Source organism: Engystomops pustulosus, chromosome 11 (genome assembly GCF_040894005.1).
Source record: "Engystomops pustulosus chromosome 11, aEngPut4.maternal, whole genome shotgun sequence".
Taxonomy (NCBI): Eukaryota; Metazoa; Chordata; class Amphibia; order Anura; family Leptodactylidae; genus Engystomops; species Engystomops pustulosus.
In genome coordinates, this window is record NC_092421.1 from 91,352,308 (window position 1) to 91,379,332 (window position 27,025).

Consider the following 27,025-nt stretch of genomic DNA (forward strand, 5'->3'; position numbering starts at 1 on the left):
ATGTACAAGAATATAACTACTATAATACTGCCCCCTATGTACAGGAATATAACTACTATAATACTGCCCCCTATGTACAGGAATATAACTACTATAATACTGCCCCCTATGTACAGGAATATAACTACTATAATACTGCCCCCTATGTACAGGAATATAACTACAATAATACTGCCCCTATGTACAGGAAAATAACTACTATAATACTGCCCCCTATGTACAGGAATATAACTACTATAATACTGCCCCCTATGTACAAGAATATAACTACTATAATACTGCCCCCTATGTACAAGAATATAACTACTATAATACTGCCCCCTATGTACAGGAATATAACTGCTATAATACTGTCCCCTATGTACAAGAATATAACTACTATAATACTGCCCCTATGTACAGGAATATAACTGCTATAATACTGTCCCCTATGTACAAGAAAATAACTACTATAATACTGCCCCCTATGTACAATAATATAACTACTATAATCCTGCCCCCTATGTACAGGAATATAACTACTATAATACTGCCCCCAATGTACAGGAATATAACTACTATAATACTGCCCCCTATGTACAGGAATATAACTACTATAATACTGCCCCCAATGTACAGGAATATAACTACTATAATACTGCCCCCAATGTACAGGAATATAACTACTATAATACTGCCCCCAATGTACAGGAATATAACTACTATAATACTGCCCCCTATGTACAGGAATATAACTACTATAATACTGTCCCCTATGTACAGGAATATAACTACTATAATACTGCTCCTTATGTACAGGAATATAACTACTATAATACTGCCCCCTATGTACAGGAATATAACTACTATAAAACTGCCCCCTATGTACAGGAATATAACTACTATAATACTGCCCCTATGTACATGAATATAACTACTATAATACTGCCCCCTATGTACAGGAATATAACTACTATAAAACTGCCCCCTATGCACAGGAATATAACTACTATAATACTGTCCCCTATGTACAGGAAAATAACTACTACAATAATGCCCCCTATGTACAGGAATATAACTACTATAATACTGCCCCCTATGAACAGGAATATAACTACTATAATACTGCCCCCTATGTACAGGAATATAACTACTATAATACTGCCCCCTATGTACAGGAATATAACTACAATAATACTGCCCCTATGTACAGGAAAATAACTACTATAATACTGCCCCCTATGTACAGGAATATAACTACTATAATACTGCCCCCTATGTACAAGAATATAACTACTATAATACTGCCCCCTATGCACAGGAATATAACTACTATAATACTGCCCCCTATGTACAGGAATATAACTACTATAATACTGCCCCCTATGTACAAGAATATAACTACTATAATACTGCCCCCTATGTACAGGAATATAACTGCTATAATACTGTCCCCTATGTACAAGAATATAACTACTATAATACTGCCCCTATGTACAGGAATATAACTGCTATAATACTGTCCCCTATGTACAAGAAAATAACTACTATAATACTGCCCCCTATGTACAATAATATAACTACTATAATCCTGCCCCCTATGTACAGGAATATAACTACTATAATACTGCCCCCAATGTACAGGAATATAACTACTATAATACTGCCCCCTATGTACAGGAATATAACTACTATAATACTGCCCCCAATGTACAGGAATATAACTACTATAATACTGCCCCCAATGTACAGGAATATAACTACTATAATACTGCCCCCAATGTACAGGAATATAACTACTATAATACTGCCCCCTATGTACAGGAATATAACTACTATAATACTGTCCCCTATGTACAGGAATATAACTACTATAATACTGCTCCTTATGTACAGGAATATAACTACTATAATACTGCCCCTATGTACAGGAATATAACTACTATAAAACTGCCCCCTATGTACAGGAATATAACTACTATAATACTGCCCCTATGTACATGAATATAACTACTATAATACTGCCCTGTATGTACAAGAATATAACTACTATAATACTGCCCTCTATGTACAGGAATATAACTACTATAATATTGCCCCTATGTACAAGAATATAACTACTATAATACTGCCCCCTATGTACAAGAATATAACTACTATAATACCGCCCCCTATGTACTGGGATATAACTACTATAATACTGCCGCTATGTACATGAATATAACTACTATAATACTGCCCTGTATGTACAAGAATATAACTACTATAATACTGCCCCCTATGTACAAGAATATAACTACTATAATACTGCCCCCTATGTACAGGAATATAACTACTATAATACTGCCCCCTATGTACAGGAATATAACTACTATAAAACTGCCCCCTATGTACAGGAATATAACTACTATAATACTGCCCCTATGTACAAGAATATAACTACTATAATACTGCCCCCTATGTACAAGAATATAACTACTATAATACCGCCCCCTATGTACAGGAATATAACTACTATAATACTGCCCCTATGTACAAGAATATAACTACTATAATACTGCCCCCTATGTACAAGAATATAACTACTATAATACCGCCCCCTATGTACAGGGATATAACTACTATAATACTGCCCCCTATGTACAAGAATATAACTACTATAATACTGCCCCCTATGTACAAGAATATAACTACTATAATACTGCCCCCTATGTACAAGAATATAACTACTATAATACTGCCCCCTATGTACAGGAATATAACTACTATAATACTGCCCCCTATGTACAGGAATATAACTACAATAATACTGCCCCTATGTACAGGAAAATAACTACTATAATACTGCCCCCTATGTACAGGAATATAACTACTATAATACTGCCCCCTATGTACAAGAATATAACTACTATAATACTGCCCCCTATGCACAGGAATATAACTACTATAATACTGCCCCCTATGTACAGGAATATAACTACTATAATACTGCCCCCTATGTACAAGAATATAACTACTATAATACTGCCCCCTATGTACAGGAATATAACTGCTATAATACTGTCCCCTATGTACAAGAATATAACTACTATAATACTGCCCCTATGTACAGGAATATAACTGCTATAATACTGTCCCCTATGTACAAGAAAATAACTACTATAATACTGCCCCCTATGTACAATAATATAACTACTATAATCCTGCCCCCTATGTACAGGAATATAACTACTATAATACTGCCCCCAATGTACAGGAATATAACTACTATAATACTGCCCCCTATGTACAGGAATATAACTACTATAATACTGCCCCCAATGTACAGGAATATAACTACTATAATACTGCCCCCAATGTACAGGAATATAACTACTATAATACTGCCCCCAATGTACAGGAATATAACTACTATAATACTGCCCCCTATGTACAGGAATATAACTACTATAATACTGTCCCCTATGTACAGGAATATAACTACTATAATACTGCTCCTTATGTACAGGAATATAACTACTATAATACTGCCCCCTATGTACAGGAATATAACTACTATAAAACTGCCCCCTATGTACAGGAATATAACTACTATAATACTGCCCCTATGTACATGAATATAACTACTATAATACTGCCCTGTATGTACAAGAATATAACTACTATAATACTGCCCTCTATGTACAGGAATATAACTACTATAATATTGCCCCTATGTACAAGAATATAACTACTATAATACTGCCCCCTATGTACAAGAATATAACTACTATAATACCGCCCCCTATGTACTGGGATATAACTACTATAATACTGCCGCTATGTACATGAATATAACTACTATAATACTGCCCTGTATGTACAAGAATATAACTACTATAATACTGCCCCCTATGTACAAGAATATAACTACTATAATACTGCCCCCTATGTACAGGAATATAACTACTATAATACTGCCCCCTATGTACAGGAATATAACTACTATAAAACTGCCCCCTATGTACAGGAATATAACTACTATAATACTGCCCCTATGTACAAGAATATAACTACTATAATACTGCCCCCTATGTACAAGAATATAACTACTATAATACCGCCCCCTATGTACAGGAATATAACTACTATAATACTGCCCCTATGTACAAGAATATAACTACTATAATACTGCCCCCTATGTACAAGAATATAACTACTATAATACCGCCCCCTATGTACAGGGATATAACTACTATAATACTGCCCCCTATGTACAAGAATATAACTACTATAATACTGCCCCCTATGTACAAGAATATAACTACTATAATACTGCCCCCTATGTACAAGAATATAACTACTATAATACTGCCCCCTATGTACAGGAATATAACTACTATAATACTGCCCCCTATGTACAAGAATATAACTACTATAATACTGCCCCCTATGTACAGGAATATAACTACTATAATACTGCCCCCTATGTACAAGAATATAACTACTATAATACTGCCCTCTATGTACAGGGATATAACTACTATAATACTGCCTCCTATGTACAGGAATATAACTACTATAATACTGCCCCCTATGTACAGGAATATAACTACTATAATACTGCCCTCTATGTACAGGAATATAACTACTATAATACTGCCCCCTATGTACAGTAATATAACTACTATAATACCGCCCCCTATGTACAGGGATATAACTACTATAATACTGCTCCCTATGTACAGGAATATAACTACTATAATACTGCCCCTATGTACAAGAATATAACTACTATAATACTGCCCCCTATGTACAGGAATATAACTACTATAATACTGCCCTCTATGTACAGGAATATAACTACTATAATACTGCCCCCTATGTACAGGAATATAACTACAATAATACTGCCCCCTATGTACAAGAATATAACTACTATAACACTGCCCCCTATGTACAAGAATATAACTACTATAATACGGCCCCCTATGTACAGGAATATAACTTCTATAATACTGCCCCCTATGTACAATAATATAACTACTATAATACTGCCACCTATGTACAGGAATATAACTACTATAATACGGCCCCCTATGTACAGGAATATAACTACTATAATACTGCCCCCTATGTACAGGAATATAACTACTATAATACTGCCCCCTATGTACAGGAATATAACTACTATAATACTGCCCCCTATGTACAGGAATATAACTACTATAATACTGCCCCCTATGTACAGGAATATAACTACTATAATACTGCCCCCTATGTACAGGAATATAACTACTATAAAACTGCCCCCTATGTACAGGAATATAACTACTATAATACTGCCCCCCTATGTACAGGAATATAACTACTATAAAACTGCCCTCTATATACAAGAATATGACTACTATAATACTGCCCCCTATGTACAGGAATATAACTACTATAATACTGCCCTCTATGTACAGGAATATAACCACTAAAATACTGACCCCTATGTACAGGGATATAACTACTATAATACTGCCCCCTATGTACAGGAATATAACTACTATAATACTGCCCCCTATGTACAGGAATATAACTACTATACTACTGCCCCCTATGTACAGGAATATAACTACTATAATACTGCCCTCTATGTACAGGAATATAACTACTAAAATACTGACCCCTATGTACAGGGATATAACTACTATAATACTGCCCCCTATGTACAGGAATATAACTACTATACTACTGCCCCTATGTACAAGAATATAACTACTATAATACTGCCCCCTATGTACAGGAATATAACTACTATAATACTGCCCCCTATGTACAGGAATATAACTACTATAATACTGCCCCCTATTTACAGGAATATAACTACTATAATACTGCCCCCCTATGTACAGGAATATAACTACTATAATACTTATAATAGTTATATTCTTGTACATAGGGGGCAGTATTATAGTAGTTATATTCTTGTACATAGGGGCAGTATTATAGTAGTTATATTCCTGTACATAGGGGCAGTATTATAGTAGTTATATTCTTGTACAAAGGGGCAGTATTATAGTAGTTATATTCCTGTACATAGGGGCAGTATTATAGTAGTTATATTCTTGTACATAGGGGGCAGTATTATAGTAGTTATATTCTTGTACATAGGGGCAGTATTATAGTAGTTATATTCCTGTACATAGGGGCAGTATTATAGTAGTTATATCCCTGTACATGGGGGGCAGTATTATAGTAGTTATATTCCTGTACATAGGGGCAGTATTATAGCAGTTATATTCTTGTACATAGGGGCAGTATTATAGTAGTTATATTCCTGTACATAGGGGCAGTATTATAGTAGTTATATTCTTGTACATAGGGGCAGTATTATAGTAGTTATATCCCTGTACATAGGGGCAGTATTATAGTAGTTATATTCTTGTACATAGTGGGCAGTATTATAGTAGTTATATTCCTGTACATAGGGGGCAGTATTATAGTAGTTATATCCCTGTACATAGGGGGCAGTATTATAGTAGTTATATTCTTGTACATAGGGGCAGTATTATAGTAGTTATATTCTTGTACATAGGGGGCAGTATTATAGTAGTTATATTCCTGTACATAGGGGGCAGTATTATAATAGTTATATTCTTGTACATAGGGGGCAGTATTACTGTAGTTATATTCTTGTACATAGAGGGCAGTATTATAGTAGTTATATTCCTGTACATAGGGGGCAGTATTATAGTAGTTATATTCCTGTACATAGTGGGCAGTATTATACTAGTTATATTCCTGTACATAGTGGGCAGTATTATAGTAGTTATATTCCTGTACATAGGGGGCGGTATTATAGTAGTTATATTCCTGTACATAGGGGGCAGTATTATAGTAGTTATATTCTTGTACATAGAGGGCAGTATTATAGTAGTTATATTCCTGTACATAGGGGGCAGTATTATAGTAGTTATATTCCTGTACATAGGGGACAGTATTATAGTAGTTATATTCCTGTACATAGGGGGCAGTATTATAGTAGTTACATTCCTGTACATAGGGGGCATTATTATAGTAGTTATATTCCTGTACATAGGGGGCAGTATTATAGTAATTATATTCTTGTACATAGGAGGCAGTATTATAGTAGTTATATTCCTGTACATAGGAGCAGTATTATAGTAGTTATATCTTGTACATAGGGGGCAGTATTATAGTAGTTATATTCCTGTACATAGGGAGCAGTATTATAGTAGTTATATCTTGTACATAGGGGGCAGTATTATAGTAGTTATATTCTTGTACATAGGAGCAGTATTATAGTAGTTATATCTTGTACATAGGGGGCAGTATTATAGTAGTTATATTCCTGTACATAGGAGCAGTATTATAGTAGTTATATCTTGTACATAGGGGGCAGTATTATAGTAGTTATATTCCTGTACATAGGAGCAGTATTATAGTAGTTATATTCTTGTACATAGGGGGCAGTATTATAGTAGTTATATTCCTGTACATAGGGAGCAGTATTATAGTAGTTATATCTTGTACATAGGGGGCAGTATTATAGTAGTTATATTCTTGTACATAGGGGGCAGTATTATAGTAGTTATATTTCTGTACATAGGGGGCAGTATTATAGTAGTTATATTTCTGTACATAGGGGGCAGTATTATAGTAGTTATATTCCTGTACATAGGGGGCAGTATTATAGTAGTTATATTCCTGTACATAGGGGGCAGTATTATAGTAGTTATATTCTTGTACCTAGGGGCAGTATTATAGTAGTTATATTCCTGTACATAGGGGGCAGTATTATAGTAGTTATATTCTTGTACATAGGGGGCAGTATTATAGTAGTTATATTCCTGTACATAGGGAGCAGTATTATAGTAGTTATATCTTGTACATAGGGGGCAGTATTATAGTAGTTATATTCTTGTACATAGGAGCAGTATTATAGTAGTTATATCTTGTACATAGGGGGCAGTATTATAGTAGTTATATTCCTGTACATAGGAGCAGTATTATAGTAGTTATATCTTGTACATAGGGGGCAGTATTATAGTAGTTATATTCCTGTACATAGGAGCAGTATTATAGTAGTTATATTCTTGTACATAGGGGGCAGTATTATAGTAGTTATATTCCTGTACATAGGGAGCAGTATTATAGTAGTTATATCTTGTACATAGGGGGCAGTATTATAGTAGTTATATTCTTGTACATAGGGGGCAGTATTATAGTAGTTATATTTCTGTACATAGGGGGCAGTATTATAGTAGTTATATTTCTGTACATAGGGGGCAGTATTATAGTAGTTATATTCCTGTACATAGGGGGCAGTATTATAGTAGTTATATTCCTGTACATAGGGGGCAGTATTATAGTAGTTATATTCTTGTACATAGGGGCAGTATTATAGTAGTTATATTCCTGTACATAGGGGGCAGTATTATAGTAGTTATATTCTTGTACATAGGGAGCAGTATTATAGTAGTTATATTCTTGTACATAGGGGGCAGTATTATAGTAGTTATATTCCTGTACATAGGGGGCAGTATTATAGTAGTTATATTCTTGTACATAGGGAGCAGTATTATAGTAGTTATATTCTTGTACATAGGGGGTAGTATTATAGTAGTTATATTCTTGTACATAGGGGGCAGTATTATATTAGTTATATTCCTGTACATAGGGGAGAGTATTATAGTAGTTATATTCCTGTACATAGGGGGCAGTATTATAGTAGTTATATTCCTGTACATAGGGGGCAGTATTATAGTAGTTATATTCCTGTACATAGGGGGCAGTAATATAGTAGTTATATTCCTGTACATAGGGGGCAGTATTATAGTAGTTATATTCTTGTACATAGGGGCAGTATTATAGTAGTTATATTCTTGTACATAGGGGGCAGTATTATAGAAGTTATATTCCTGTACACAGGGGGCAGTATTATAGTAGTTATATTCTTGTACACAGGGGGCAGTATTATAGTAGTTATATTCCTGTACATAGGGGGCAGTATTATAGTAGTTATATTCTTGTACATAGGGGGCAGTATTATAGTAGTTATATTCTTGTACATAGGGGGCAGTATTATAGTAGTTATATTCCTGTACATAGGGGGCAGTATTATAGTAGCTATATTCCTGTACATAGGGGCAGTATTATAGTAGTTATATTCTTGTACACAGGGGGCAGTATTATAGTAGTTATATCCCTGTACATAGGAGGCAGTATTATAGTAGTTATATTCCTGTACATAGGGGGCAGTATTATAGTAGCTATATTCTTGTACACAGGGGGCAGTATTATAGTAGTTATATTCCTGTACATAGGGGGCAGTATTATAGTAGTTATATTCCTGTACATAGGGGCAGTATTATAGTAGTTATATTCTTGTACATAGCGGGCAGTATTATAGTAGTTATATCCCTGTACATAGGAGGCAGTATTATAGTAGTTATATTCCTGTACATAGGGGGCAGTATTATAGTAGTTATATTCTTGTACATAGGGGCAGTATTATAGTAGTTATATTCCTGTACATATGGGGCAGTATTATAGTAGTTATATTCTTGTACATACGGGGCAGTATTATAGTAGTTATATTCCTGTACATAGAGGGCAGTATTATAGTAGTTATATCCTTGTACATAGGGGGCAGTATTATAGTAGTTATATTCTTCTACATAGGGGGCAGTATTATAGTAGTTATATTCTTGTACATAGGAGGCAGTATTATAGTAGTTATATTCCTGTACATAGGGGGCAGTATTATAGTAGTTATATTCCTGTACATAGGGGGCAGTATTATAGTAGTTATATCCCTGTACATAGGGGGCAGTATTATAGAAGTTATATTCCTGTACATAGGAGCAGTATTATAGTAGTTATATCTTGTACATAGGGGGCAGTATTATAGTAGTTATATTCCTGTACATAGGAGCAGTATTATAGTAGTTATATTCTTGTACATAGGGGGCAGTATTATAGTAGTTATATTCCTGTACATAGGGAGCAGTATTATAGTAGTTATATCTTGTACATAGGGGGCAGTATTATAGTAGTTATATTCTTGTACATAGGGGGCAGTATTATAGTAGTTATATTTCTGTACATAGGGGGCAGTATTATAGTAGTTATATTTCTGTACATAGGGGGCAGTATTATAGTAGTTATATTCCTGTACATAGGGGGCAGTATTATAGTAGTTATATTCCTGTACATAGGGGGCAGTATTATAGTAGTTATATTCTTGTACATAGGGGCAGTATTATAGTAGTTATATTCCTGTACATAGGGGGCAGTATTATAGTAGTTATATTCTTGTACATAGGGAGCAGTATTATAGTAGTTATATTCTTGTACATAGGGGGCAGTATTATAGTAGTTATATTCCTGTACATAGGGGGCAGTATTATAGTAGTTATATTCTTGTACATAGGGAGCAGTATTATAGTAGTTATATTCTTGTACATAGGGGGTAGTATTATAGTAGTTATATTCTTGTACATAGGGGGCAGTATTATATTAGTTATATTCCTGTACATAGGGGAGAGTATTATAGTAGTTATATTCCTGTACATAGGGGGCAGTATTATAGTAGTTATATTCCTGTACATAGGGGGCAGTATTATAGTAGTTATATTCCTGTACATAGGGGGCAGTAATATAGTAGTTATATTCCTGTACATAGGGGGCAGTATTATAGTAGTTATATTCTTGTACATAGGGGCAGTATTATAGTAGTTATATTCTTGTACATAGGGGGCAGTATTATAGAAGTTATATTCCTGTACACAGGGGGCAGTATTATAGTAGTTATATTCTTGTACACAGGGGGCAGTATTATAGTAGTTATATTCCTGTACATAGGGGGCAGTATTATAGTAGTTATATTCTTGTACATAGGGGGCAGTATTATAGTAGTTATATTCTTGTACATAGGGGGCAGTATTATAGTAGTTATATTCCTGTACATAGGGGGCAGTATTATAGTAGCTATATTCCTGTACATAGGGGCAGTATTATAGTAGTTATATTCTTGTACACAGGGGGCAGTATTATAGTAGTTATATCCCTGTACATAGGAGGCAGTATTATAGTAGTTATATTCCTGTACATAGGGGGCAGTATTATAGTAGCTATATTCTTGTACACAGGGGGCAGTATTATAGTAGTTATATTCCTGTACATAGGGGGCAGTATTATAGTAGTTATATTCCTGTACATAGGGGCAGTATTATAGTAGTTATATTCTTGTACATAGCGGGCAGTATTATATTAGTTATATCCCTGTACATAGGAGGCAGTATTATAGTAGTTATATTCCTGTACATAGGGGGCAGTATTATAGTAGTTATATTCTTGTACATAGGGGCAGTATTATAGTAGTTATATTCCTGTACATATGGGGCAGTATTATAGTAGTTATATTCTTGTACATACGGGGCAGTATTATAGTAGTTATATTCCTGTACATAGAGGGCAGTATTATAGTAGTTATATCCTTGTACATAGGGGGCAGTATTATAGTAGTTATATTCTTCTACATAGGGGGCAGTATTATAGTAGTTATATTCTTGTACATAGGAGGCAGTATTATAGTAGTTATATTCCTGTACATAGGGGGCAGTATTATAGTAGTTATATTCCTGTACATAGGGGGCAGTATTATAGTAGTTATATCCCTGTACATAGGGGGCAGTATTATAGTAGTTATATTACTGTACATAGGGGGCAGTATTATAGTAGTTATATTCCTGTACATAGGGTGCAGTATTATAGTAGTTATATTCCTGTACATAGAGGGCAGTATTATAGTAGTTATATTCCTGTACATAGGGGGCAGTATTATAGTAGTTATATTCCTGTACATAGGAGGCAGTATTATAGTAGTTATATCCCTGTACATAGAGGGCAGTATTATAGTAGTTATATTCTTGTACATAGGGGGCAGTATTATAGTAGTTATATTCCTGTACATAGGGGGCAGTATTATAGTAGTTATATTCTTGTACATAGGGGGCAGTATTATAGTAGTTATATTCCTGTACATAGGGGGCAGTATTATAGTAGTTATATTCTTGTACATAGGGGGCAGTATTATAGTAGTTATATTCCTGTACATAGGGGGCAGTATTATAGTAGTTATATTCTTGTACATAGGGGGCAGTATTATAGTAGTTATATTCCTGTACATAGCGGGCAGTATTATAGTAGTTATATTCCTGTACATAGGGGGCAGTATTATAGTAGTTATATTCTTGTACATAGGGGGCAGTATTATAGTAGTTATATTCTTGTACATAGGGGGCAGTATTATAGTAGTTATATTCCTGTACATAGGGGGCAGTATTATAGTAGTTATATTCCTGTACAATGTGAGTGGGATTACTATACTCATATTTTTTTAGTTCCATAGATTGAATTTTGACAAACCATTTTTGATTCCAGGCATAGATGAGTTCCAGGTTTCACTCTCTGAACGATTGTGGTTAAATGTGTAGCAGTTTCCGTAGATTGGATGGTGAAAGTGTGAGTAATTCCTGGTGAGAAGTAAAAAAATAATAATCTTACTTTGTCATATTATAAACTATTTCTTTTACTGTTATGAGGAGGCAGCTGATATTCATGTATATGTTGTCATGCGGCTATAGCGGAATATGACGTTACTCGCCATCTCTTTCCAAAACCATGGACATTTATCTGCAGGTTTCCCCCTATAGTAAGTATAGCAGCCTGCAATGTATGTACTGCCATACAGTTATTGCTATTACCCCCATACAGTGATATTTATTACATGTATATAAATATCCATACATATGTACAATAAATAGGTGTATAGACACACAATACACACGTCTATGTGCAAACAGGGAAGACATTTGCACATTGAACAGTATATATATAACTAACCCTACATACAATGAGAACAATCACAGATGCACAATACACACAATTGATATGTATATACAGCTCGCTTACACAGAAGAGGACAGTATCATAGTACATCTGGAGGTCCAGGTCAAGCCCATTTCTTGGGTCTGTCTTTCATCTTCGCCCATTTTCTGCTCTAGCGGAGCCTGGGGAGGAGCGGCTGCCTCTCTGGAGCTTCTGTCTGGGGTGGAGGCTCCAGATGACACTGGAATATTTGCTCTCCTACAATCATGGTCCTTTGGATGACCCGGAGACCTGGGAAATTGCAGGGTCCCTGAGAGGACCTGTGGTAGTAATAACCCTGCTCTGCCACTGGGGGGTGCTGCATGTATAGGGGCAGAGCTTCCCAGCATGCAGCAGCATCACCTACCTGGCTGGTGGTGCAGTGATAAATCTGATTTGCTGGGGGTGTCCCTCTGGGTGCCATAGGTTCGCCACCTAACCCTAACTCATCATTTAATATCCATTATTCCATTGATTTTAGGTGTATTCTTCCCTGCGCTTCTCAAAGCTTTAGCATCTTAGTGTAGACATCTAATTTGAATAGTTTTGGGGTAGTTTCATCTCAAAATGTACTTATTTGTTTCTTCACTAGCAAATGGTCTGACCTGGGCTGGGAAAGACTGCCTGGAGCCACCTACTTTATAGTAAATTGGGATAAAGTCCATAAGGATCTTCTTATATGTGTTATCCATGGCCTCCTTCCTAATGAGCCAAAAGGGAGTGTAACCATTGCCTTCTGTGCTGTAGCTTCACAAGCTGTTACACTGTCTACCCCTTCCTCCTGATCCCTCTATCCCTCTGCCTGCTGTAATCTCAGACAGTGTAACAGCCCGAGAAGCTAATCTACCTGTATTTGTTATCCATGGCGTCCTTCCTTCTAAGATCAACTTATAAAATAATAATAATGCTAATCACAAATTTGCGCCTAAAAAGACACAAAAAAGGCGCACAAATCCCCCTACTCTGAGCAGCTGCACTTCCAAAAAACTTCACTTTTCATTACTAAAAACAAAGGTTTTCGTTTGCCAAATGAAAAATTCCCTCTATGCAACATGGAAAATCCTTCTGCTCAGTTTTAAAATGTAAAATGTCTCCAGTAACGACTTCATCATTGTCTCTGGGATCATCTCTGGGAGTGATTATTGTCTTATTGTACAGATCGGAGAATATTATCAGTCTCCATTTCCTGGACATTATAATAACAAGGCAAAGACTCATTGGAGCAAGAATTTATGTTTTTTTTAAATATCTGTAACTTTTGGTCCCTGCATTTGCATCACAATGAGACTGTTTTGTGTAAGAATGAAGCCCTGAACGTTCTGTCATATTTTTTGAATCTCGTTCCATTATTTGTCTCAAATGAGATTTTCTTTGTAGGGTAAAAATTAGAGACAAATTTGGCGCAAATGAATCGGACATGAGACGATTCCAAAGAGCATTTACTAAGGCAGAACTGGATACATCATAGATCACAAGCCAAAAAAAAGAACAAACCAGGCACAAAAATAGGTGAACGTGAGCCCCCTGTGATTATGTCCCCCTTAGTCTCTATAGTTATATGACATTTCTGTTGGTTGCTGATGTCCTTACCCATCGGTCAGGCAATGCTCCTCATTGAATCTGCAGGCAAATATGAAGTTCTCCAGTTGTTCCTCGCTGATGTCTCCAAACTTGGGCACTCTAGCCAGAATATTAATGTAACGGAAACGATACCATTCTCTGATGGCGTCTACCCCCGAGCTGTAGGTCTTGTAGAAACAGTCTCCTCCTGTCTCGTTACACTGTGGAGCAAACGGAGCAGGAATAAGACTATGGCAAAAAGTATCAGTATTCTTCACCTAGTGATTCTTTGTAACTATGACTAGGGATTTGTTGGGGTCTTCCATTAGGGTGGAACCTGGTTACCTAGAGGTGGTCTTTTCACTTCCTAAAGACAACATTTTATGCGTATACAGAGCACAGTCACCAAGATCCAACACACAAACAGTAATGGATTCAGGCTCTAATCCAAGGCCACAGACCAAATCCCAATGTCAATACAGACTTCACACTAGACCCCAACAATAATCGAACCAGAAACCAGGCCTCAAAATTAAATCTGACTTCACATAAGGATCCAAAAATAATTCATACCCGAATCTTGGCCCCCAAAGGGGGCCCTAGGAGGCGGGATGCGCGTGCCGAGCCGCTGGAGCGCTTAGAGGTAAGTGAGGCTGCAACTGGCACAGAGGGGCACACAGAGGCACACGGATGGGCCTGAGATGTGGGTCGCCGGGGCACCCGGGACATTGGATAAATGAATTCAGACGTCACAATGAATCAGACAAAAACCCCAAATTAATTCAGACTCACTAAATCAATCACACAGCGGCAGAGATCTCTAAGCCCTTCAGTAACACAACAGATTTAGAGAGGAACCATGAGAGGTGAGATCATTTTCAGCTTTTTTGTGTCTTTTATATATATATTTTTCCATATAAATTTGCCTTTATTGACTTACAAGCTTAAAACCGAAGTTCCATTCTCGTCTTTTAACCTCTATGTCATCACTTTCACTTGTGTCCACGCTGCGGACATTTCTATGTGGACCTTCTCCAGTAGGAATCCTCTCCAGAGGGAAAGGAATAGGTTCCTCAGCTTCACGTCTTCTCCTACTTGCAGGGACCCTTCCTTGAACCCCTGTAACATTATATCCATACAGGGTATATAGAGTCTCTTGTGTGTCTCTGTCCAGTTGTTCCAGGTCATTCAGGACAGACTGGTATCTGGGAATTGCGAAGAAACCAAATATATTAGTTCTATCTCTTAACCAATCAACAGCAATAACCAATCTTTATATACCAGTGCATGGAGCCTGTGTCACAGTGTAACCCTATGGAGGCTCTAGTGATATAACATCCCCCAGTGTAACCAGTAATACCATAGTCTAGTGGATGGGGGCGCTGTATCTCTATATACCAGTGCATGGAGCGTGTGTCACAGTGTAACTCTATGGAGGCTCTAGTGATATAACACCCCCAGTGTAACCAGTAATACCATAGTCTAGTGGATGGGGGCGCTGTATCTCTATATACCAGTGCATGGAGCCTGTGTCACAGTGTAACTCTATGGAGGCTCTAGTGATATAACATCCCCCAGTGTAACCAGTAATACCATAGTCTAGTGGATGGGGGCGCTGTATCTCTATATACCAGTGCATGGAGCAGGTGTCACAGTGTAACTCTATGGAGGCTCTAGTGATATAACATCCCCCAGTGTAACCAGTAATACCATGGTCTAGTGGATGGGGGCGCTGTACCTCTATATACCAGTGCATGGAGCCTGTGTCACAGTGTAACTCTATGGAGGCTCTAGTGATATAACATCCCCCAGTGTTACCAGTAATACCATAGTCTAGTGGATGGGGGCGCTGTATCTCTATATACCAGTGCATGGAGCAGGTGTCACAGTGTAACTCTATGGAGGCTCTAGTGATATAACATCCCCCAGTGTAACCAGTAATACCATAGTCTAGTGGATGGGGGCGCTGTATCTCTATATACCAGTGCATGGAGCAGGTGTCACAGTGTAACTCTATGGAGGCTCTAGTGATATAACACCCCCCAGTGTAACCAGTAATACCATAGTCTAGTGGATGGGGGCGCTGTATCTCTATATACCAGTGCATGGAGCAGGTGTCACAGTGTAACTCTATGGAGGCTCTAGTGATATAACATCCCCCAGTGTAACCAGTAATACCATAGTCTAGTGGATGGGGGCGCTGTATCTCTATATACCAGTGCATGGAGCCTGTGTCACAGTGTAACTCTATGGAGGCTCTAGTGATATAACATCCCCCCAGTGTAACCAGTAATACCATAGTCTAGTGGATGGGGGCGCTGTACCTCTATATACCAGTGCATGGAGCCTGTGTCACAGTGTAACTCTATGGAGGCTCTAGTGATATAACATCCCCCAGTGTAACCAGTAATACCATAGTCTAGTGGATGGGGGCGCTGTATCTCTATATACCAGTGCATGGAGCCTGTGTCACAGTGTAACTCTATGGAGGCTCTAGTGATATAACATCCCCCCAGTGTAACCAGTAATACCATAGTCTAGTGGATGGGGGCGCTGTATCTCTATATACCAGTGCATGGAGCCTGTGTCACAGTGTAACTCTATGGAGGCTCTAGTGATATAACATCCCCCAGTGTAACCAGTAATACCATAGTCTAGTGGATGGGGGCGCTGTATCTCTATATACCAGTGCATGGAGCCTGTGTCACAGTGTAACTCTATGGAGGCTCTAGTGATATAACATCCCCCAGTGTAACCAGCAATACCATAGTCTAGAGGATGGGGGCGCTGTATCTATATATACCAGTGCATGGAGCAGGTGTCACAGTGTAACTCTATGGAGGCTCTAGTGATATAACATCCCCCCAGTGTAACCAGTAATACCATAGTCTAGTGGATGGGGGCGCTGTATCTCTATATACCAGTGCATGGAGCCTGTGTCACAGTGTAACTCTATGGAGGCTCTAGTGATATAACATCCTCCCAGTGTAACCAGTAATACCATAGTCTAGTGGATGGGGGCGCTGTATCTCTATATACCAGTGCATGGAGCCTGTGTCACAGTGTAACTCTATGGAGGCTCTAGTGATATAACATCCCCCCAGTGTAACCAGTAATACCATAGTCTAGTGGATGGGGGCGCTGTATCTCTATATACCAGTGCATGGAGCCTGTGTCACAGTGTAACTCTATGGAGGCTCTAGTGATATAACATCCCCCCAGTGTAACCAGTAATACCATAGTCTAGTGGATGGGGGCTCTGTATCTCTATATACCAGTGCATGGAGCCTGTGTCACAGTGTAACTCTATGGAGGCTCTAGTGATATAACATCCCCCCAGTGTAACCAGTAATACCATAGTCTAGTGGATGGGGGCGCTGTATCTCTATATACCAGTGCATGGAGCAGGTGTCACAGTGTAACTCTATGGAGGCTCTAGTGATATAACATCCTCCAGTGTAACCAGTAATACCATAGTCTAGTGGATGGGGGCGCTGTATCTCTATATACCAGTGCATGGAGCGTGTGTCACAGTGTAACTCTATGGAGGCTCTAGTGATATAACATCCCCCAGTGTAACCAGTAATACCATAGTCTAGTGGATGGGGGCGCTGTATCTCTATATACCAGTGCATGGAGCAGGTGTCACAGTGTAACTCTATGGAGGCTCTAGTGATATAACATCCCCCAGTGTAACCAGTAATACCATAGTCTAGTGGATGGGGGCGCTGTATCTCTATATACCAGTGCATGGAGCAGGTGTCACAGTGTAACTCTATGGAGGCTCTAGTGATATAACACCCCCCAGTGTAACCAGTAATACCATAGTCTAGTGGATGGGGGCGCTGTATCTCTATATACCAGTGCATGGAGCAGGTGTCACAGTGTAACTCTATGGAGGCTCTAGTGATATAACATCCCCCAGTGTAACCAGTAATACCATAGTCTAGTGGATGGGGGCGCTGTATCTCTATATACCAGTGCATGGAGCCTGTGTCACAGTGTAACTCTATGGAGGCTCTAGTGATATAACATCCCCCCAGTGTAACCAGTAATACCATAGTCTAGTGGATGGGGGCGCTGTACCTCTATATACCAGTGCATGGAGCCTGTGTCACAGTGTAACTCTATGGAGGCTCTAGTGATATAACATCCCCCAGTGTAACCAGTAATACCATAGTCTAGTGGATGGGGGCGCTGTATCTCTATATACCAGTGCATGGAGCCTGTGTCACAGTGTAACTCTATGGAGGCTCTAGTGATATAACATCCCCCCAGTGTAACCAGTAATACCATAGTCTAGTGGATGGGGGCGCTGTATCTCTATATACCAGTGCATGGAGCCTGTGTCACAGTGTAACTCTATGGAGGCTCTAGTGATATAACATCCCCCCAGTGTAACCAGTAATACCATAGTCTAGTGGATGGGGGCGCTGTATCTCTATATACCAGTGCATGGAGCGTGTGTCACAGTGTAACTCTATGGAGGCTCTAGTGATATAACACCCCCCAGTGTAACCAGTAATACCATAGTCTAGTGGATGGGGGCGCTGTATCCCTATATACCAGTGCATGGAGCAGGTGTCACAGTGTAACTCTATGGAGGCTCTAGTGATATAACACCCCCCAGTGTAACCAGTAATACCATAGTCTAGTGGATGGGGGCGCTGTATCTCTATATACCAGTGCATGGAGCAGGTGTCACAGTGTAACTCTATGGAGGCTCTAGTGATATAACACCCCCCAGTGTAACCAGTAATACCATAGTCTAGTGGATGGGGGCGCTGTATCTCTATATACCAGTGCATGGAGCCTGTGTCACAGTGTAACTCTATGGAGGCTCTAGTGATATAACATCCCCCAGTGTAACCAGTAATACCATAGTCTAGAGGATGGGGGCACTGTATCTCTATATACCAGTGCATGGAGCCTGTGTCACAGTGTAACTCTATGGAGGCTCTAGTGATATAACATCCCCCAGTGTAACCAGTAATACCATAGTCTAGTGGATGGGGGCGCTGTATCTCTATATACCAGTGCATGGAGCAGGTGTCACAGTGTAACTCTATGGAGGCTCATGTGATATAACATCCCCCCAGTGTAACCAGTAATACCATAGTCTAGTGGATGGGGGCGCTGTACCTCTATATACCAGTGCATGGAGCCTGTGTCACAGTGTAACTCTATGGAGGCTCTAGTGATATAACACCCCCCAGTGTAACCAGTAATACCATAGTCTAGTGGATGGGGGCGCTGTATCCCTATATACCAGTGCATGGAGCAGGTGTCACAGTGTAACTCTATGGAGGCTCTAGTGATATAACACCCCCCAGTGTAACCAGTAATACCATAGTCTAGTGGATGGGGGCGCTGTATCTCTATATACCAGTGCATGGAGCAGGTGTCACAGTGTAACTCTATGGAGGCTCTAGTGATATAACACCCCCCAGTGTAACCAGTAATACCATAGTCTAGTGGATGGGGGCGCTGTATCTCTATATACCAGTGCATGGAGCAGGTGTCACAGTGTAACTCTATGGAGGCTCTAGTGATATAACACCCCCCAGTGTAACCAGTAATACCATAGTCTAGTGGATGGGGGCGCTGTATCTCTATATACCAGTGCATGGAGCCTGTGTCACAGTGTAACTCTATGGAGGCTCTAGTGATATAACACCCCCCAGTGTAACCAGTAATACCATAGTCTAGTGGATGGGGGCGCTGTATCTCTATATACCAGTGCATGGAGCAGGTGTCACAGTGTAACTCTATGGAGGCTCTAGTGATATAACACCCCCCAGTGTAACCAGTAATACTATAGTCTAGTGGATGGGGGCGCTGTATCTCTATATACCAGTGCATGGAGCCTGTGTCACAGTGTAACTCTATGGAGGCTCTAGTGATATACCATCCCCCCAGTGTAACCAGTAATACCATAGTCTAGTTGATGGGGGCCCTGTACCTCTATATACCAGTGCATGGAGCCTGTGTCACAGTGTAACTCTATGGAGGCTCTAGTGATATAACATCCCCCAGTGTAACCAGTAATACCATAGTCTAGTGGATGGGGGCGCTGTATCTCTATATACCAGTGCATGGAGCCTGTGTCACAGTGTAACTCTATGGAGGCTCTAGTGATATAACATCCCCCAGTGTAACCAGTAATACCATAGTCTAGAGGATGGGGGCGCTGTATCTCTATATACCAGTGCATGGAGAAGGTGTCACAGTGTAACTCTATGGAGGCTCTAGTGATAACATCTCCCAGTGTAACCAGTAATACCATAGTCTAGTGGATGGGGGCGCTGTATCTCTATATACCAGTGCATGGAGCAGGTGTCACAGTGTAACTCTATGGAGGCTCATGTGATATAACATCCCCCCAGTGTAACCAGTAATACCATAGTCTAGTGGATGGGGGCGCTGTACCTCTATATACCAGTGCATGGAGCCTGTGTCACAGTGTAACTCTATGGAGGCTCTAGTGATATAACACCCCCCAGTGTAACCAGTAATACCATAGTCTAGTGGATGGGGGCGCTGTATCCCTATATACCAGTGCATGGATCAGGTGTCACAGTGTAACTCTATGGAGGCTCTAGTGATATAACACCCCCCAGTGTAACCAGTAATACCATAGTCTAGTGGATGGGGGCGCTGTATCTCTATATACCAGTGCATGGAGCAGGTGTCACAGTGTAACTCTATGGAGGCTCTAGTGATATAACACCCCCCAGTGTAACCAGTAATACCATAGTCTAGTGGATGGGGGCGCTGTATCTCTATATACCAGTGCATGGAGCAGGTGTCACAGTGTAACTCTATGGAGGCTCTAGTGATATAACACCCCCCAGTGTAACCAGTAATACCATAGTCTAGTGGATGGGGGCGCTGTATCTCTATATACCAGTGCATGGAGCCTGTGTCACAGTGTAACTCTATGGAGGCTCTAGTGATATAACACCCCCCAGTGTAACCAGTAATACCATAGTCTAGTGGATGGGGGCGCTGTATCTCTATATACCAGTGCATGGAGCAGGTGTCACAGTGTAACTCTATGGAGGCTCTAGTGATATAACACCCCCCAGTGTAACCAGTAATACTATAGTCTAGTGGATGGGGGCGCTGTATCTCTATATACCAGTGCATGGAGCCTGTGTCACAGTGTAACTCTATGGAGGCTCTAGTGATATACCATCCCCCCAGTGTAACCAGTAATACCATAGTCTAGTTGATGGGGGCCCTGTACCTCTATATACCAGTGCATGGAGCCTGTGTCACAGTGTAACTCTATGGAGGCTCTAGTGATATAACATCCCCCAGTGTAACCAGTAATACCATAGTCTAGTGGATGGGGGCGCTGTATCTCTATATACCAGTGCATGGAGCCTGTGTCACAGTGTAACTCTATGGAGGCTCTAGTGATATAACATCCCCCCAGTGTAACCAGTAATACCATAGTCTAGTGGATGGGGGCGCTGTATCTCTATATACCAGTGCATGGAGCCTGTGTCACAGTGTAACTCTATGGAGGCTCTAGTGATATAACATCCCCCCAGTGTAACCAGTAATACCATAGTCTAGTGGATGGGGGCGCTGTACCTCTATATACCAGTGCATGGAGCCTGTGTCACAGTGTAACTCTATGGAGGCTCTAGTGATATAACACCCCCAGTGTAACCAGTAATACCATAGTCTAGTGGATGGGGGCGCTGTATCTCTATATACCAGTGCATGGAGCAGGTGTCACAGTGTAACTCTATGGAGGCTCTAGTGATATAACATCCCCCAGTGTAACCAGTAATACCATAGTCTAGTGGATGGGGGCGCTGTATCTCTATATACCAGTGCATGGAGCAGGTGTCACAGTGTAACTCTATGGAGGCTCTAGTGATATAACATCCCCCAGTGTAACCAGTAATACCATAGTCTAGTGGATGGGGGCGCTGTATCTCTATATACCAGTGCATGGAGCAGGTGTCACAGTGTAACTCTATGGAGGCTCTAGTGATATAACATCCCCCAGTGTAACCAGTAATACCATAGTCTAGTGGATGGGGGCGCTGTACCTCTATATACCAGTACATGGAGCCTGTGTCACAGTGTAACTCTATGGAGGCTCTAGTGATATAACACCCCCCAGTGTAACCAGTAATACCATAGTCTAGTGGATGGGGGCGCTGTATCTCTATATACCAGTGCATGGAGCCTGTGTCACAGTGTAACTCTATGGAGGCTCTAGTGATATAACATCCCCCCAGTGTAACCAGTAATACCATAGTCTAGTGGATGGGGGCGCTGTACCTCTATATACCAGTGCATGGAGCCTGTGTCACAGTGTAACTCTATGGAGGCTCTAGTGATATAACATCCCCCAGTGTAACCAGTAATACCATAGTCTAGTGGATGGGGGCGCTGTATCTCTATATACCAGTGCATGGAGCGTGTGTCACAGTGTAACTCTATGGAGGCTCTAGTGATATAACATCCCCCAGTGTAACCAGTAATACCATAGTCTAGTGGATGGGGGCGCTGTATCTCTATATACCAGTGCATGGAGCGTGTGTCACAGTGTAACCCTATGGAGGCTCTAGTGATATAACATCCCCCAGTGTAACCAGTAATACCATAGTCTAGTGGATGGGGGCGCTGTATCTCTATATACCAGTGCATGGAGCAGGTGTCACAGTGTAACTCTATGGAGGCTCTAGTGATATAACATCCCCCAGTGTAACCAGTAATACCATAGTCTAGTGGATGGGGGCGCTGTATCTCTATATACCAGTGCATGGAGCCTGTGTCACAGTGTAACTCTATGGAGGCTCTAGTGATATAACATCCCCCCAGTGTAACCAGTAATACCATAGTCTAGTGGATGGGGGCGCTGTACCTCTATATACCAGTGCATGGAGCATGTGTCACAGTGTAACTCTATGGAGGCTCTAGTGATATAACATCCCCCCAGTGTAACCAGTAATACCATAGTCTAGTGGATGGGGGCGCTGTACCTCTATATACCAGTGCATGGAGCCTGTGTCACAGTGTAACTCTATGGAGGCTCTAGTGATATAACACCCCCCAGTGTAACCAGTAATACCATAGTCTAGTGGATGGGGGCGCTGTATCTCTATATACCAGTGCATGGAGCCTGTGTCACAGTGTAACTCTATGGAGGCTCTAGTGATATAACATCCCCCCAGTGTAACCAGTAATACCATAGTCTAGTGGATGGGGGCGCTGTACCTCTATATACCAGTGCATGGAGCCTGTGTCACAGTGTAACTCTATGGAGGCTCTAGTGATATAACATCCCCCAGTGTAACCAGTAATACCATAGTCTAGTGGATGGGGGCGCTGTACCTCTATATACCAGTGCATGGAGCGTGTGTCACAGTGTAACTCTATGGAGGCTCTAGTGATATAACATCCCCCAGTGTAACCAGTAATACCATAGTCTAGTGGATGGGGGCGCTGTATCTCTATATACCAGTGCATGGAGCAGGTGTCACAGTGTAACTCTATGGAGGCTCTAGTGATATAACATCCCCCCAGTGTAACCAGTAATACCATAGTCTAGTGGATGGGGGCGCTGTATCTCTATATACCAGTGCATGGAGCAGGTGTCACAGTGTAACTCTATGGAGGCTCTAGTGATATAACACCCCCCAGTGTAACCAGTAATACCATAGTCTAGTGGATGGGGGCGCTGTATCTCTATATACCAGTGCATGGAGCGTGTGTCACAGTGTAACTCTATGGAGGCTCTAGTGATATAACACCCCCCAGTGTAACCAGTAATACCATAGTCTAGTGGATGGGGGCGCTGTATCCCTATATACCAGTGCATGGAGCAGGTGTCACAGTGTAACTCTATGGAGGCTCTAGTGATATAACACCCCCCAGTGTAACCAGTAATACCATAGTCTAGTGGATGGGGGCGCTGTATCTCTATATACCAGTGCATGGAGCAGGTGTCACAGTGTAACTCTATGGAGGCTCTAGTGATATAACACCCCCCAGTGTAACCAGTAATACCATAGTCTAGTGGATGGGGGCGCTGTATCTCTATATACCAGTGCATGGAGCCTGTGTCACAGTGTAACTCTATGGAGGCTCTAGTGATATAACACCCCCCAGTGTAACCAGTAATACTATAGTCTAGTGGATGGGGGCGCTGTATCTCTATATACCAGTGCATGGAGCCTGTGTCACAGTGTAACTCTATGGAGGCTCTAGTGATATACCATCCCCCCAGTGTAACCAGTAATACCATAGTCTAGTGGATGGGGGCGCTGTACCTCTATATACCAGTGCATGGAGCCTGTGTCACAGTGTAACTCTATGGAGGCTCTAGTGATATAACATCCCCCAGTGTAACCAGTAATACCATAGTCTAGTGGATGGGGGTGCTGTATCTCTATATACCAGTGCATGGAGCAGGTGTCACAGTGTAACTCTATGGAGGCTCAAGTGATATAACATCCCCCAGTGTAACCAGTAATACCATAGTCTAGTGGATGGGGGCGCTGTATCTCTATATACCAGTGCATGGAGCAGGTGTCACAGTGTAACTCTATGGAGGCTCTAGTGATATAACACCCTCCAGTGTAACCAGTAATACCATAGTCTAGTGGATGGGGGCGCTGTATCTCTATATACCAGTGCATGGAGCAGGTGTCACAGTGTAACTCTATGGAGGCTCTAGTGATATAACATCCCCCAGTGTAACCAGTAATACCATAGTCTAGTGGATGGGGGCGCTGTATCTCTATATACCAGTGCATGGAGCCTGTGTCACAGTGTAACTCTATGGAGGCTCTAGTGATATAACATCCCCCAGTGTAACCAGTAATACCATAGTCTAGTGGATGGGGGCGCTGTATCTCTATATACCAGTGCATGGAGCCTGTGTCACAGTGTAACTCTATGGAGGCTCTAGTGATATAACATCCCCCCAGTGTAACCAGTAATACCATAGTCTAGTGGATGGGGGCGCTGTATCTCTATATACCAGTGCATGGAGCAGGTGTCACAGTGTAACTCTATGGAGGCTCAAGTGAAATAACATCCCCCAGTGTAACCAGTAATACCATAGTCTAGTGGATGGGGGCGCTGTACCTCTATATACCAGTGCATGGAGCGTGTGTCACAGTGTAACTCTATGGAGGCTCTAGTGATATAACATCCTCCAGTGTAACCAGTAATACCATAGTCTAGTGGATGGGGGCGCTGTACCTCTATATACCAGTGCATGGAGCCTGTGTCACAGTGTAACTCTATGGAGGCTCTAGTGATATAACATCCTCCAGTGTAACCAGTAATACCATAGTCTAGTGGATGGGGGCGCTGTATCTCTATATACCAGTGCATGGAGCAGGTGTCACAGTGTAACTCTATGGAGGCTCTAGTGATATAACATCCTCCAGTGTAACCAGTAATACCATAGTCTAGTGGATGGGGGCGCTGTATCTCTATATACCAGTGCATGGAGCAGGTGTCACGGTGTAACTCTATGGAGGCTCTAGTGATATAACATCCCCCAGTGTAACCAGTAATACCATAGTCTAGTGGATGGGGGCGCTGTATCTCTATATACCAGTGCATGGAGCCTGTGTCACAGTGTAACTCTATGGAGGCTCTAGTGATATAACATCCCCCAGTGTAACCAGTAATACCATAGTCTAGTGGATGGGGGCGCTGTATCTCTATATACCAGTGCATGGAGCCTGTGTCACAGTGTAACTCTATGGAGGCTCTAGTGATATAACATCCCCCCAGTGTAACCAGTAATACCATAGTCTAGTGGATGGGGGCGCTGTACCTCTATATACCAGTGCATGGAGCCTGTGTCACAGTGTAACTCTATGGAGGCTCTAGTGATATAACATCCCCCAGTGTAACCAGTAATACCATAGTCTATTGGATGGGGGCGCTGTACCTCTATATACCAGTGCATGGAGCAGGTGTCACAGTGTAACTCTATGGAGGCTCTAGTGATATAACATCCCCCAGTGTAACCAGTAATACCATAGTCTAGTGGATGGGGGCGCTGTATCTCTATATACCAGTGCATGGAGCAGGTGTCACAGTGTAACTCTATGGAGGCTCTAGTGATATAACATCCCCCAGTGTAACCAGTAATACCATAGTCTAGTGGATGGGGGCGCTGTATCTCTATATACCAGTGCATGGAGCAGGTGTCACAGTGTAACTCTATGGAGGCTCTAGTGATATAACATCCCCCCAGTGTAACCAGTAATACCATAGTCTAGAGGATGGGGGCGCTGTATCTCTATATACCAGTGCATGGAGCCTGTGTCACAGTGTAACTCTATGGAGGCTCTAGTGATATAACACCCCCCAGTGTAACCAGTAATACCATAGTCTAGTGGATGGGGGCGCTGTATCTCTATATACCAGTGCATGGAGCAGGTGTCACAGTGTAACTCTATGGAGGCTCTAGTGATATAACATCCCCCAGTGTAACCAGTAATACCATAGTCTAGTGGATGGGGGCGCTGTATCTCTATATACCAGTGCATGGAGCGTGTGTCACAGTGTAACT

The 27,025-nt window shown here is 40.8% G+C and overlaps 1 protein-coding gene across 1 annotated transcript in view; it reads right to left on the reverse strand.

The window, feature by feature from the left end:
* SCNN1A (sodium channel epithelial 1 subunit alpha) overlaps nt 1-27,025 on the reverse strand; it is a 191,677-nt gene that overhangs the window by 90,279 nt on the left and 74,373 nt on the right. Inside the window, exons 3-5 of the mRNA XM_072129606.1 lie at nt 15,401-15,665; nt 14,491-14,681; nt 12,400-12,506 (exon numbers count right to left, since the gene is read on the reverse strand). Coding sequence (XP_071985707.1) covers nt 12,400-12,506; nt 14,491-14,681; nt 15,401-15,665 — 563 coding nt within the window. The remainder of the gene's footprint in view (nt 1-12,399; nt 12,507-14,490; nt 14,682-15,400; nt 15,666-27,025) is intronic.